The sequence below is a fragment of the Lineus longissimus genome, chromosome 19 (genome assembly GCF_910592395.1).
Source record: "Lineus longissimus chromosome 19, tnLinLong1.2, whole genome shotgun sequence".
NCBI lineage: Eukaryota > Metazoa > Nemertea > Pilidiophora > Heteronemertea > Lineidae > Lineus > Lineus longissimus.
In genome coordinates, this window is record NC_088326.1 from 11686981 (window position 1) to 11703616 (window position 16636).

A 16636-nucleotide genomic window follows, 5' to 3' on the forward strand; every position below is an offset into this window, starting at 1 on the left:
ATTTAGCTGTCAGTGAACCGATCTATATTTTATCGTAGGCAAAACCTGCCAACACTAAAAAGTCCTCATAGTATTTCAACTGGCTTTTGGAGAATTTTTGGTAAAATTGTCCCAATTTTGCAGAATTCTAGTGATTTCTACCAACATCTAAAGTGTCCTGATGCATTTTCCGTTGCAACATGCAGCGGTCAAGGGGTGTTAGTTTCAGTAACGTTGGTCAAAGAGTGTCAGTACTCCAAAAGAGTGTCAGTACTCCAAAAGAGTGTCAGTACTCCAAAAGAGTGTCAGTACTCCAAAAGAGTGTCAGTACTCCTCGCAGCCAGGTCTATAGGCACAAAAATGGTCGTAATCAAGCGTGGGGACCTCAAACCAGACATCAGCCACCCGCCATATATCTTGCTGACATCAATAGCTTCAATGGCACAGATTGACATTTTAACAGATGTCCCAACAATGTCACTACACAGCCTCTTTATCTAGAAACAGCTCCTAAGCACAATGCAGCATTTCTATTTGGGTGCAAGGCTTGGATCTACAGGCCCCTTCGGTGATAAGAGTCTCCGACATCTAATATGATTTTGTCAGCTATGAAGAATGACTACTAGGCCATGGGCCAAATCCAAAAAACTGTCCTTCATGACAACATTTTTCAGCGGAGTGAATATGTTTTATATTTAGATGAATAAGGTGATCTCATCACATCACGAAAAGATCCCAAGAACTTTTGTTTCATGAAAAGTTTGAAGCACCTTTATCATCACAATAAGAGCAATTTCATTTTTCCACTGAAATGATGTCATGAATTCGAAGATTCGTCCCTCTTCCTGGATTTGGCCCAAAGCCAATATTAGGCAGATTAGCATGCGTGTTGGAAAGATCAGCGGATGGGGTTGGCGACAGAACGTGTAAACTCGCATTCCCCGTGTGCTACTATCAAAATCCCCGGCAAAATACCCTGCTCTGACATTGCACATACTGTAATACGATGAACTTTACATTTGCAGATTCCGCGAAAATCTCAATTTGCAAATTTTATCAAAAAGTGCAAAAATGCTTATTTCATACGAAATATAACGGAAAGAATTTTCGAAATCAGCCAAAATTGAAATCATGAAAATTCAGTTTTTTCAAAAAGTTTTGGATTCGATTTTTTGCTAATGACTTGATATATGATATCAATTCAAATTTCAGAATCTGCATGATTCAGCCGATTTGAATTGAAATGCAGGGTATTCTGCTGTGGGACAATCGACACAACCACCTTACCTGTGGGGCAATGTATAACACAGCTTGGTGCCCCTAAAATCGGAACAAAAAAAATAAAAAATACGCACACTTTGACAGGTCACAAAAAGTAGGCAAAAACTATTTATATACCATTTTCATATTTGATCCCTGAAAAACTTGCACCTTTTTAATATTTCGGTTCGCGAAAATTATTAAAAAAATTCAAATTTCCTTAATTTTTATTTTGGCGAATTATTAAATTTCAGTTTTTCGAATTAAATTTTTTTTCTTATGATTTCTTTTAATCTTCATCGATTTATGCAAATCTCACTTGGCCTTGAATAAAACAGCAATCTACAAAATTCCTTTCGGTCAGAAATTCAAAAGTATATGCATTGAAGAGGGTAAAACGTGAAAATGGCACAGAAGAAAAACTGAAAGGGTCTGAAATAAACAGTCCTGTCATTAAAGAAATTACGAAAGTAAGATTTCTCAAACTGACGCATGCAGCTAGAATTGCTACAGAGATGTGTCTGACTATTTCTGCAACAAATGACGTGACCTGGGGCTGGGAAATTCCTGGGTTGAGATTGAGATTGAAGCAATCGTCTCAAAAGTGTGATATTTTCGCACAGTCCGGGCGTCGCTCTGCAGTTGAGCTTATGAACGACAATGGCACTTCCTGTATCAGGGGCATGTTAGATACATAGTCAAGTTAAACCAACACCCTAAGTAAATTTCCCCCACCGTTTAAACGTCCCGCAAACCAGTAATTTTTGTTGCACCAGATAAACCAGTAATCATCGGATTTGAAACTGATGGTAGGTCACTCACTGATTCTCAACCAAGCACTTGCAGTGACCACGAGAACGAGAGGTTTCCGCCAGTGTCGCATGCGTTTATGATCGTAGGTCGCAGCAACAAAAGTGACCTGTTTGCAGGGCGCCTTATACAGTATGACAAAATATGTTCACAGTAGAATAAAAGTTAGGCAGCGATTTGTCCTTCGCTAATACAGTAAACCACTGAATTTTTGGAGCTGTTTTATTTTTGTGTATTTTGGGAAAAACATCACCAATATAAAACCATGAAAATTTCCATTTTTGGTTGGAACAGAAGGATATTTTGTAATACGCCGAAATAAAAATTGTGAATTTTAAAAAAAACTTCACGAATCGCAGAAATTAAATTGTACAAAAATGTTGCGGTTTAGTGTATGTGAACTTGTTATAAAGAATAGAAAACAGGACAGACTTGTGTCATCATCCACTCAGTTGTCACACAGTGCTAGTAACACCTTGGGTACCCAGGGGTTTTACTAAATAATCCTCGCAGTAGTTCTATCACTCTAATAAACCCCCCTCCTCCAGTCACAAACCCGAAAAGAGAGTACAGAAGCACGAAAATAGCTTTGGTACATGTAGCATACATAACATTTGCCACTGCTGATGCCCGCCCTCCCCTGGTTAGAAATCGTAGATCTACGTCATTGGGCACTGAATAGTTGGTGCAAAAGACGTATAACTACGTCATTGGGCACCCAAGGCATTGAAATCAACCTAAAGAAACCCCAGCTGTTATTCTAAAGACATCTCTAACAAAATATTACACCTATTTTTGTGATGTGCGTAACGTGTACTATCCCATGTTGAAGCAAGGGGGCGCTCTGAGTGAGTTTGGCACCTAATTTGTTCCTTCATTTTGGCGCTATCCCAGGTAGAGGCACGTTGGGCTAATATTCGACGATCGCATGCCTTGTGGGCCAAACTGTTCAGTTGGGAATAGGAACTGGAATTAAGAGGGAGTCACTGTAGCATGAAGCATAAAGCATGTAAATGATCCTTGGTCAAACAGATGATACTTTGTTCAGATTTGGACCGAGTATAAAGACATGCAAAAAATACCCGAGAGAATAAAATGCCATTCTTGGTTGATGGTATGGGGTATGGTTATGTTTTCCTTCAGAAAATCATCCATTCCAGGAAGTCTGTTTTATGGGTCAGCACACTCACAGAGAAAGTTTTGAAAAACTGTCAAGTTCCTTAAAACCTCGTATATATCTTATACCACATAAAACTCAACTGAAAACCTTGCGCCACTTTATGTGTTTGTAAAGCCCTGCACAAACCAGGGATTTTACTAGCTGTGACTTGTGTCGGGATCATGACAGCATGATGCGTAATTGATATATGACCAATTGGTGGCTGCATTCCCACCACAATCCTCATGTCATCATAGCTTACACTAGGTCGCAGCGACTAACATTGCTCATTTGCCCAGTACTGAAAGCCACAGATCATTTCCAAGCTGGCTCCAGGCGGAAAGCCATGTTTGGTCAGCACAGAGATGACCTGGATGACTACTTTTGATCAGCGATTGAATGCCCCCCACCACCACCTGGCACCTGACACCCATGTTTTTACTGATGTCAAGTCCGGCCACAAGACGTCCTGAAATTCATCTTACGCCCTGAAATTAGTTGGTCTGAGGCAACAGGACAACTTCTAAATCCAAACATTGGTTAGTTTACAGAACATATTTTTATCAGTGCTGTCATTATGATCCCCTGTCAGTTCCATTATTTGTGCATCATGGTGTTGTCAATTTGCATTCCTTCAGTTGTAAGTTCACAAATTGTAATTGCATGCGCAGTTAGAAAGAATTGTTAGGAAAAGACCAAGCCAGTTCAATTTAATAACAACATTCCAGTGAAAAGGTTTCTAGTTGTCAAGTGGAAGGAGTGCAATTGGGCTGAAGGTGGTGACCGTCGTTAAATATGTCATGAATCATGGCTTTTCTGTTAAAATGGCAAAAGAATTTCATTTTTTCCATTAAAATGGCTGCAATTTTTCATTTAAACATTGATGGAGGTGAGAGGTAAAAAGAATAGTTTTGAGAAGTACAGGACCATATATTATGAAAATCAGCGTTGAAACAAAACAATTGTTAACTGTAAAAGTGCCAAATTTTCAAAATTTTGGATAAAACTGTCACAATTTCTTTATTAGCACATCACGAAACTTGATATGAAGCTCTTTCAGTTTTTCCCAAAAAATTCTTTTTCCCGATTTTTATTCTCACAAATCTAGTCTACTGCAAGCTTTTCATGCGTAAAAAATGGAATTTAATTAAAATAATAGTGTTTTCAAAATGCTAATCAAAACTACACCACAGATGCAATTTCACCAAACCACTATTATACCCTCAGAAATTCCCATTTTGCAGTATTTATGAAATCGGGGAAACCAAATGCATGAGAAAATTTGGCAGTTTACAGTATGCATAGGCCGTGAGTGTGCTTCCCAGGAAGAACTTTGACACCCAAGATTTGGTATTATTTTGACTTCTTACCGACTGGCTGGCAAGGGGGCGCTACCATGTGATCCACTGTAGTAAATCCTAATGGATTGGACGTAAAAATAGTTTAAAATTGGGTTGTGCTCGATGTAAAATTACCAAGTACAGATATCTAAATGACATGCTAAAAAGCAGTTTTAAAAACAGAACCATTCTGAAAAGGATTAACCTATATATGGTATAAAATAAGATGAAAAGCAGACAGGCAATGACATGGAAAAAAATTATTAGTGGAAGGGCAGATATTTAAAAAGTTTCAAAATAAACTAAAGTATTCAGAATATTCTGAAATATTTTGGATTTTGACGGCACAGAAGCAGTGATTTCATCATCAAGAGGCAAAGCATTAATATCAGCATCCAAAATAATGTTTAGTGTACTACATGTAGTTTGGTTTTGTTAGATACGCTTGCAAGCGGATAGCTAAACCATGCTCTAGTAAAGCGACCAATCAAAACAGACCTTGGGGTTTCTGCGATGCCGTAGCCAATCGGGGTAAGGGGCGGATGACTGTGGTGGTCCCTGGAGTGAATATACGATCATTAAACTGCAGGTGTGTTGATCACATTTAGAAAAATTGTAGCCAAATAAATGGTCAAAGTCAATCAAAATTCTACATAATTGGAACATTTGTGTTTACAACATGCATTGCATACTTAATTTTACAAAGCTACTTTTAAGTCACAACATCCAATTCATAAAAAATAATATAAACAGAAATTTAGGGTCATGACCTTGACCTATACCCACTCTGACCTTGACCCAAAAACATTTGGCTAGACTCGCCCACATACTACTCGTGACCTCACCTTACTGGTGAAAACTGAACAGTCACTGACCAAAAACTAGGTACATCTTGGAACTGAAGCCACCTGACCTTGAACTAAACACTAAGTGTGGTTGCCTTGACCTACACTCATTATGACCTTGACCTCACCTTGCTGGCAGTGTTCCACTTCCGTGGTGGCTCCTCTCACCCTCGTCTGTTGAAGCCTGGCTCTCCTCCATGGACTCTACATAGAAAGTAGACGAACCTGTTAGAAATGGGAACGAGAGACGTCAGCATCCAGAAAGTCCGACAAGGCTTGTCAGCATTAGGTTAGCCAAGGTTAGGGTTAGGATTCAGAACTACTAGGTGTTAGAAAAAACATCAAATAGTTTTAAATTGTATCAAGTTTTATCACAAAGTTATAGTGTCATCTTTGAACTGCTTTGTTATTTGAAATACAAATTTTTCATCAAATAGTTTTGGATTTTATGAAATGTTTACACTTGTGTAATCTAAAATTTTGTTACCTTAGAACTGTTTAGTTATTTAAAATACAAAATGTCCTTTCTACACTGTTCAACTCATCCATGAGAGATTGCCCGGGACCAGAAAAGCCTGTGCCCAAGTGGCAAGCATGTTTGGCTGCCCATCAACACTCTTTGTGCTGTGTGGGTTCGATCCCCACTTGGACACATTCTCTCACCAGTGCTGCTTGTCTGGTTCAGACAAGGCTGGGTAGTATGTGTATGGTCTGTGGTAAATGCACCAAAAAACCCTCGATTTCTCTCTCATGTCAAATTTGGCCAGGCCAGCAGGGCCACTATGCCCTGTAATGGTAAGAGAGAAGTGGCAAGACTCAGAAGTCAAGGGAGGACGGCCAGTGCATGAGCGAATGCCATTACTCCTCTGGCTTCAACCAACCAACCAAAAAACCTTTCACCGAAAAAATACCATCATGTGGCCAGGCTTCTGACCAACTTGACCAATCCAGGAATGCAGACCTAGCAACCCCAAAATGTCCAAATATCAACTGGATTTTGGAGTATTTTTAACCACATCCTTTCAAATTCTGGAGTATTCCAGTGATTTGTACCACCATGTAGTGTACTCCTAATGTATTTCGCTTTGCAAAATCCAGCAGAGAAGTAGTATTTCTTTACTTGTTGGGTAATCCAGGCTATGGCTTAAGACACCAATTGCAATCGCTTCAGAATTATACTTCCAGAACAAATGGAGTTGTAATCCAGACTGCACAGCGAATATGCTTATGACCCCAAGAATATTGGAGAGCCACGATTGTTGCCAGACAAACACAGATGGTCTTGGTACAAATCTATGCAAGATTTTATTAGTTTTTCGGATGTTTATACAGCACCAACAGCTGTTTTGTTTGTATTAAACATAACCAGCTGTCGTGATTGCATTTTGCGTGGCATAAAATAATACGCTTGCTCGTAATACGCAGCATGACACTTATGTGGTGACAGGCCTTCACCCATAGTTGCTAATGTATTGAAGTTGAGAGGACAGTGCTACCACCTAACAACACGTTATCAAACTAGTCCTGAACAAGAACCATAGTTTGGCACCAAAATGATTATCATGGGTTAGAGTACATATCAGATCTGTTATTTTTGTCAGCAGATTTGTGATTGGTGCCTCTTGACCAGCTGCTCTAAAACTGACCAATCAGTTACCTTGTTACTTAATATTATAAACTAGACTCACCAATGTTGGACTCGATGTACCCAGCTGCAAGTAACATCGAAATACTCAGCATAAGAATCATGTTTTTCAAAAATATAGGTAAGATGGTACAATTAAAGCCTCGTTACAATTATAGCCTCAGTGTACAATGGCCTCAGTGTGCAATCCTTGTAGGCCTGACTGAAAAAATTAATGCCAATTTGTTTCCCTAATGAGAAGTGCCCTTTATTTTTCCCCTCAACCGAGGCTAGAATTTTTTTTGGAAAATGGCGGTGAATGGTCAAGTTGCTCCTAATTGTACCACTTTACCTTACCGTTTGACAGGCCAGGTACTGTTGGTATTTTTAACAGCTCATATTTCATTTTGACAGCATAATCCAAGGTTTGTGATGAGAAGCAAACGATATCTTGAATGGTCAAACTCTGCTCTGGGAGTCAAGTTGTACCTGATCTCAACACCAGGACAAGGTAAGAGCACATACTGTTTTTATTTTTGCATTTGCATGATCTGCCCGTGTACTTGAAATATTTAGTGCATCCATCTCTTAGAATTGATGTACGAATTTAAAGACTGGTGATTTTATTCCGATTAACAACCTGTTATATTTCAAAATGAATCGATTGATTAAAGCTACTGCCTTAAATAAGAACATTGAACAACATCTATAGCCTACTGGGTAAAAAAATGTGAAAAATGGTAAAAAAATAGACGCAAAAATGGGGTATGACATTATTTACATGTGTGGAAGATGTACATTTTCAATCACAGTTCTAACCCTAACCTTCAATGCAGACTTTCTGGATGAGAGGGGGAATCGTTTCAAGTGGGGGTGGGGGGGAGGGATGTTCACATCGGAAAACATACAAGAAGAAAATTTACAAGAAAACCACATTTGCGGTTGTCTTGGCAAACACAACTGCTCATGTGAGAGGTTGTGTATCAAGGAGTGCGCGCAAACAGACACCCATGTGATACAACATAGTGATATAAAACATATCAAACGCCTGGATTGAACATGGACAATGGCAAAAATCCAATCGAAGTATTTGAATAAAGTTGTCTTGAAATAGGTTTCAGTGGTGTCCAAACTATCTAGATCATGAAATATTCTAGAGTTTGATATGATTTTCAACAATTTTTTGGTCTCGCATGTGATTATAAGGCAAGTTTTTGCAAAACCTCAAGGAATTCATGGCATATGATTAATTGATAAAATGGAATTTGGGGCATAAAATCGGTCAGCAAATTACCAAGTACATTATGAATTTAGACATTTGACAGAAAAATCACAGAGAAGACAATCATGTGCAAAGATCTTTGGAGAAAATCGCTAAGACTGTGATAACAAAACGATAGCCTAATCACTAGAGTAGAATGAAACAAAACAAGACACTATTTTGGGACACACTGCGAAGCCAATGAAATCAAGGACAAGCTGGAGAGATCAACAACACAAAACGATTACAATTAAGACGCTCAGTTGCACGAAGAGCATTAGCGCTAACGCTTTGAGGGTAACACCAGCCTAAGCGAATGATGCTGTAAGATAACATGAAACATTTTTGGCAAAAGGGTGGGGTGGGGGAGAGTCCAGGGAGATGGATCATTCGTGCCATTGGCTTGTGATGGGGTATACTAATATTTTCTGACATTTTCTCCGTTGCTGTCCTAAATAGGGTTAACAAAAAACACACATAACTAAACTTAAAAGCTTACCAAAAAGGATACTCAACTAAGTTACTGCTAATGTACATCTTCCAAACATGCATGATACTTCACAACACAGAGGGAGTCTTCTAAAAGGAAATACGATGTCATCTAAAGACAACACCCTTTTTTGGGATTCTTGAAAACTTCTCATATAAATGTAAACCATCAAGATTCCCAAATTTTGCAAAAATACTAAAGTTTATAGAAATAAGCAGAACGAAAGTATATTTTTGGCTGGAAATCTTTTTGTAATCGGTGAAACTAAAATTGTGAACTTTGACAAAATTAAAGAATTGTGTCTAGTTTTGTGGTTTACGGTAAAGCAGAGAACACTTGCACGGATGGATTTTGGAACAACATGTATGCGTTACATCGGACAACACAAAATAAAGGGTTGAATAAATAAATCGGGTGCAGCTAGGAAGCAGAATGACAAATATTAATTCAATCTGGACACAATCACCTGGGGTCCAGATTGAATTACTGAGCATATACTTACGGAGGTTACGAATATTGTCCGCACTCCCGAATTTATTTTTTATCAAGGACGCAAACTCCTTTGGCTTTGATACAATGGTCCTGGAAAGAAAGACAAACATTCATTACATTAATCAACCCCTTAGGCCTGAAATAACTTGACTCCTTCGCTACAGCAGGCTTTTGGTAGTGTATAGTACCCCTGGCCCGCACCCGGTACAGACTGCCCAGCCTGGATCCTATTTTTGACCTTCATTGTAAAAGAGCTGGCATGACCCAATTTTGGAGACAAGGTCTTCATCAGGTGTAACCAACCAAATATTATAGGGACTGAGGTGAGCGATAAATTTGAGGAAAATTTAGCAGCACAGATTGCAGGATGCTGCAATCACCAATTCTTGTCAAAAGGCACCTGCGATGACCTCTGAAAATGAGCGATTTTTGTCACAGCGATTTAAATCGCTTGTTTGCAAGTGCTTCTAAAATTAAATAGTTACGATGACATTGACCTTCTTTACTGCAACTAGTACTACATTCAGTAATTTTCAAATGACCTTGACCTTGGTTAATATGATGACCTTGACCTTGGTTAATATGATGACCTTGAGACTGTGTTACTATACCACGGTTACTACTTACTCTGTGGCGCCTTTTATGTTGTCGACCACACCGCTGCAAGAAATAAGAATTAGCGATCCGGTATTAGTATCACTAGGTGTTTATACTGTTAGCAAACCTGCCTGAATCGAGCGAGACTTAGACGATAAGAAAATGACTGATTTTGTCTTATGTAGGTTCCAACCCGAATATATTCATTCTTATCCTGTCTCAGGATGATTTTAGAACTCCCCAAAGTCAAATTGTTTAAAAAGAATAAACACCTCAGTGATCCATTTTTATGGTGTATGGATGGATTTGTGGCGTATTTCTGATTGAGACACTATTGTTTCGTGACAGAATTGCACAGGATCAGTGCATAGAATTAGTTTCCCCAGAGACTGCCTGTCTGCCAAAACAGTCGCCATGACTGAGGTCACCTGACACCACGATTTGTGGAGTAGATCACGGCGTGTGAAAACACCAGAATCATAGCGATCGATCAGGCCCAGAAGCCAGTTGAACAACAAAATCATGATTCAGGTAGATTTTCTACATTCTAACACAAAGCATTATTTGACAGCAGAATTAGTCATATTAGTTTCAATTGCATGGAAAACCTTTGGGTTCAAGTTATCATGAGTTTCTCGGGAAGACATGTGCACTCCAAACACATACGTTAATCTTTCCTCAGGCCTTTCAATTGCATTTACACCTTTACACTTATCCAGAAAATCAAGGACAAAATGTTCTGAAAATAAAAATTCATGGTTTAAAAAAAAATGTTCAGAAAATGCTTCAGTGGGTCTCTTATCCCTAAAGTCAAGGACAAAATTTTGGGGAAAAAGTTTTGAATTTTTCTAAGTGGCTCACTTATCCTGAAAATCAAGGACAAAAATTTCCAGAAAATGCTTCAGGGGGTCATTTATCTTTGAAAACATAGAAAACATTTTTTTGGAATTTTTTTTTAAATTTAGGGACATGTGGCACCCTCTTGCACCCTTAAATGGCATAAGAACACTGCAATTCAAGGCCTGATTCTGAAATTAATTTACACGGTTGACTCCAGAAAACTTCAGACAACTTGAACGGAGTAGTTACATGAATTATACCCCTAGCATTACCTAGTGCACGGTGCATCTAATTCAACATCTTACAGTTAGGTGGCACTAAGGGGTCACACGGAAGATCTCAATCCAGTCGTGGCTTCAGTAAGCGCCGTCCTATTAATCGAAAACGTTAAAGAGAGGTGAGAAAAAAACAATCTAAAGTGTCTACTTGTGTCACTAGATGTCACTGCTATCTTACCCTGAGAAGCCCGTTATTCCATCCCGGATATTAGCACCAACACCCCTGAAAGAGATACAAGATGGTTACCATGGCAACGCAGAAGGGGTGAAAAGAAGGGATATATCATTAACTGGATATCGGCTGAATAGAAGCCGTCGTAACCAAACGGTTTCTTAACTCGTACAGCCCGAGTACTGCATGAGGGTGATTATGATTTGTTAATCCATGTCGAGCCCTAAATTGATGACACAATACTCGGGACTGCCCTCTGTCCTGAGTAGTTCACAGGACTGTTTATGACTCATCACTCATCACTCAATACTCAAAGACTCAATACTCACTTCAACCCCTGCCCCATGTCCCTGAGTACTTCACGAGGCTGTTTATGACTCATGACTCCGTACTGCTCCACATCCCGAACTTTTTTCTGATAATTTTCCAACTTCTTCTGAAGTTGGGTGATATTCTGAGTCGACTTGATGTTCTTCTTCTCGAAAACTGTTTTTATTCGCTGCACCTGCTGCTTATCTGCATTCAAGGACAGCTTGAGATACTCATTCACATTTTCTGAAAGAAAACAAAGAATTGCATGATTTCAGGGAAGGTTCGTCAAACATACGATCCACATGTGACTCGTAATGTTTACCTCACTTGGTATGTTTACTCTTGCCCAAGGTCACAAACCTGACAACTACTCACCTTCTTTAGAAATCTGCTCCATTTTAATGAGTTCCCGTGTTCGTGCAATCTTCTGTTGCAGGTGTTCGATGGCGTTCTTTGCCCGCATCGGGTCCGACGTCTGATTATCAACATCGTCCAGCATATTATCCAGACTCCCACCGTTCGTGTGGTACCCATCCATCTGCAAATCAAAAGTTAAAATCTTAGACCAACTCCTGTGACACACAGTGAGACATTCTTTGCCCACACTGGGCCAACTCCTGTGACACATTCTTTTTTCATTCTCGGCCAACCCCTGTGATACACATTGCTAAGTTCTTTGCCCGCATTGGGCCAACTTTTATTCAGCCAAAGTGACACAAAGGCCTACCCCTTTTTCTGGCAGCCCAACAGGTTTCAGTAACGTGTTGCAAGAAATCCACCTCAACCCGCCCCCTGGTGGCAAGACATCAACCTACCGCGCCGTCATCCTCCGACAGGTGATGCGCGTCGAGCATCGAGCCGGAGAGATACGAATCATTGCTGACATTGCTTGCCCCTCGCCCACGTTGAATCCCGGCCGATCCATCGCCGAGCTTCTTCTGGGGCAAGGGGCTGCGCGGAGTTTTCTTCTTCAATGTTTTTTGGTCGACTGACTTTTTCCTGGAGAGAGAAAATGGGGAATGGTCAATTTTACGACCGGTTTACGATGTGAGTGAGTTTAGATGTGTCTTTGGTGAAATACACTTTTTGGCCTGAAAAAAAAAACTCGGAATTTCAAGACAAATGCTGAAGAAGTTTTAGTTCTTTTCTCTTTATCACGCTCTGAAAAATTATGAAGATAGGCATTGGAACCATATTGGTTGTTATTTCAGGACTCCAATAGATGTCATCACTGTCCAACCCTAGCCACTTCTCAAGACTGGGTCCTCCCAGTCAGAAATGGCTTCAGAACTGCAAGGGTTATAACATCTCATTCAAAGACCATGGCAAGGAGTCCCCAAACCGAAAACCATTGAATCGAGCAAGTGTGTATCAACAATCCAACACCACACGACGCCCACGATGCTCGATTCGTCCCATATCCGTTACGATAAGCTTGATTATACATAACATGATACAATATTTCATATTAATCTCTATACATGACACAAGATCTCATGACGCGGAGAGCATTGACGTCAACAAACGCAGCATTTAGTACACGATTTTCAAAGTACAATTTTCTCAAGGTATACATAAATGGAAAAATACTTGAGGAAAAGTTGATCTTTATGATTCTCTTAACAGTGCTGCTTCAATTTTTTCCTGAGATATTTGTCAGCTTATGCAGACTAGACATTGCCCAAGATCCCTCTGACTACAGATCATGAGACAATAATTCATAATGATCTCTTTGTACATGTATGACACTCAATCTCCATTTGTCTTCGTCAGACAGAGTTTGTTGGTGTCAACATCAGACGGTAACTCTTCCAAGCCCAGACCTGAGCAGACGACATTTAAAATCACCATTGTCTCAAAGAATTTAGGTGCGGTTTGAAAAATATTTGAAGAACGGTTGCTCATTATGATAGTCTGAACTTTGTTTCTCCAACTTTTCCCAAAATACTTTGTTTATGTTGTATAGCAGAGGGAATTGCGCAATACCCCAACTGAAAGGTGATGAGAGGATTCTGATTGATAATGAACATGAGACAATATTTACTTTACACTAGATCTGCATGCTGTGTGTGTTAGTGTCAATATCAGATGCTAACTCTTTCAAGCCCAGACCTGAGCAGATGACATTTAAAATCATCATTTTCTCCATAAACAAACGCTGGGCAAGAACAAATTTCAAGAGGTATTTATCATTTTAATGATAGAAACTAACTTTCTTCAATTTGTTCAAAAACATTTTCCTCAAACACATGGGGTTAGTGACCTGAACATTGAAGAAGTGTCGTTTGTTTCAATGATCTGAACAAAATTCTTGAATTTGTTCCGAAATATTTTTGTCAGGTTTAGCAGTGATGAGGTTGCAATGGTTTCTGTGGTTTTTAACCTGTTCACATGCGGCATAAAACTCTGCCATTAGGCACTTCTAATTTCCAACTTGATCTCCGACAGTTCCGACATAGTTCTGACATTTGGCCGATTTGTGCCATCAGCCAGGCTGTAAACAAACTGAGGCTTGTGGTCGTCTGCTCTTAAGCGTCAAGGACCAAAAAAATTAAGCGGTAATCGTAAACCAATTTGGACTAAAGGCCGTGATAAATCTCATTTATGAGCTTATCAACAATGGAATGCCATGCTGGGTATGCAATTGGATCGATTCATAAAAACATTATGACAAACGCAGCGAGAAATAAAGGGTCATAAACTTCCTGTAAATAGCCGATGGGCGTTTATGTATTTAGACGTGTTGGCGGGTCATATAAGCATATTTCGTGGGAGTTGAGTTTTCTTTCGCACTGTTTCACGATTATTTCTGGGAAATAACAATATCAACAAAACACCTCACATTGCAGATTTACCAGATATGCAGATAAGGCGTCTGCCAGTCAGAAATTTTTACCGTAAATTTATCAACGCTAATTTTTTCAAATGTTGGTGAATGGGGCTTGGCTGTTATAAACCACTTTAAAAAACGCACTGAAAACATGTTTTCAAGCAAACCGGCCAGGTATGCAGCGCTCACTGTGTCCACAGTCGACTTAGACCAATGAAGCTACGGTGAAGACAAGTGGAAAGTACATCAGACGCTAGCAGTGAAATATGTGAAACAGTCAGAAAAACTGCTTGCACAGGGTGATAAATCTGGTTGAGTTGCATTACATGAATGTTTTCTTGAAGGGCCTTATTTCCTTACATATGTACTTGGCACGTACAGTAGAACATCTCTACTAAGGACTGACAAGTACTGTCCTTGGTAGAGAAGTGTCTGGATTAGAGAGGTCGAGTTCAATGGAAACACCCAACTTAGGACGAAAACTAGTGTCCTTAATAGAGAGGGTGTCCTTATAGAAGAGGTGTCCACTAAGGGAGGTTCCACTGTATCTATACTACTGCTACTGACAGAAGCAATTGATTCGAACAGCAGCCAGCCCCAGATGTGACTGTATACAGTCATTAAGCTTTGTTGTGCAAAGTAATAAGCTGGTTACGTTGTATAATGTGAATATTTTACCAATGCACTCTTAGAAATAATTTTCTTTCTGGATGAAACTGATATGGATGATGCCCTAATGCCCCCCTCCCCCTGATGATAGATCGAATATTCACAGCCACGTCTGGGCACAAACTAATCCCCCCCCCCCCATGGCGGATAATAGCTCTAAAATTTACAGCAACTTAAAAACACAACCTATTGCCCCCCCTTGACAGATAGATCTAATATTTACAGCCAATTATAGGCAGAACTCCACCCACCCCCTCCCCCCATCTGTAGTTACATATGAATTTAACCAACTAGTGAGACAGAAGCTTTCGACGTTGCTAAAGCGTGATTTCCAGCATGAAGCCTCCTACAACCAACCTACCGAGCTTTCTGATCAAACAGAGGCAAACTTCTGAAATAAGGACACGAAATCATCAGAAATGAAAAGAAAAAGAAATGAATAATACGAAATAATACAAATTAGAGTAAATATTTGATAGGAATATGTGAACATTTGTGGTATTTATTAAATAGCTGAGGTGGCAGTGATAGTCAACATACAGAATTTGACAACATGATATTTACATTATCAGACTGTATAAGTTCTGAATTGACATACTTTAAAGAGCATTTGACTTATATTAGAGCTGTACTGCTCTTCATTACTATAACCACTATGAACATTAACAATGGCCCAGGCACTTCTTAGCAAATATCAAGTCGCAAATTGCTGCTATGGGCCAATTTATATCCAACATCAAGTGACTATTCTGATTCATAACCGGTCTTATATTGGTGAAATTAGAGTATCTATATTGGTATACACAACAGCAATGTTGAAATTTACAAATGTACACCAAATGTGTATTTACATAATCAAAAAATGTCAAAGTTCGAATTTCGAAGTTTGAACGAGCGCATTGGCATTCAATAGTTTGTGCTATCGGAATGTCCTATTAAAGAAAAGAATGTGTTTTCCACTCAATCATCTGAGCACCGCTATGCAAATATCATTATCCTAATTGATAAGGAATGAATGTATGTAATCACTTTTTCAAGTTCTTCAAGTAAAATTTCAGATGTTATCAACAAGAATAGCGTCAAGTCCCAGTAGAACGCCCCCTGGTCTTTTTAATGTTAACTGTAACAACTTCAATCTGATATCGATTATTTTAGCTTTATCCCTGGGGTTTTAATACATTTTTGATACTGAAGTGATTGCTAATTATAGATATCCATCCTGCTAGTTAAAGATCTGTTAATTATAAACAGAATCCACCCACTAAAGTCTAATATTATAATAACAGATTGAAGATGGCTGACTTTAAAGTACATGTAAGTAGAACCTCTCTATTAAGGACACCCTTGGGACTGACAAATGCTGTCCTTAATAGGGAGGTGTCCTGATTAAACAGGTCTGGTTTTGTAAAAACAACCCTTTTGGGACACAACACCACTGTCCCTTATAGTGAAGTTGTCCTGCTAGGCAAACTTGCGAGGAATGAGTGAGCGAAAATATGTCTTCATTAAAGGTACTGAATTCTTTTTAAATCACCAATTTTTGGGAAATTTATAAAAATTATTACCATATGTCAGACACGTCCCAAATAAAGTAAAGTCCTGAGAATGGACATTTTGATTCTGAATCTCCACCCATTCTGAACTTCCTCCCATTCGCGCATCAACCTAATATCCCGTT

General features: G+C 39.2%; 1 protein-coding gene across 22 annotated transcripts in view; it reads right to left on the reverse strand.

The window, feature by feature from the left end:
• The window catches only part of LOC135502731 (transmembrane and coiled-coil domains protein 1-like), a 75481-nt gene that overhangs the window by 8764 nt on the left and 50081 nt on the right, over positions 1–16636 (reverse strand). For 5 of the 22 annotated variants that reach the window (XM_064795717.1, XM_064795715.1, XM_064795726.1 and 2 more), the window contains 12 exons: positions 15320–15349; positions 12275–12458; positions 11835–11997; positions 11477–11702; positions 11154–11198; positions 9888–9920; positions 9271–9350; positions 7082–7105; positions 5522–5618; positions 5047–5106; positions 4579–4626; positions 1267–1299 (listed from right to left, as the gene is read on the reverse strand). In XM_064795717.1, the coding sequence (XP_064651787.1) occupies positions 1267–1299; positions 4579–4626; positions 5047–5106; positions 5522–5618; positions 7082–7105; positions 9271–9350; positions 9888–9920; positions 11154–11198; positions 11477–11702; positions 11835–11997; positions 12275–12458; positions 15320–15349 (1023 nt within the window). The other 17 variants (XM_064795727.1, XM_064795720.1, XM_064795736.1 and 14 more) reach the window with 15 other exon arrangements.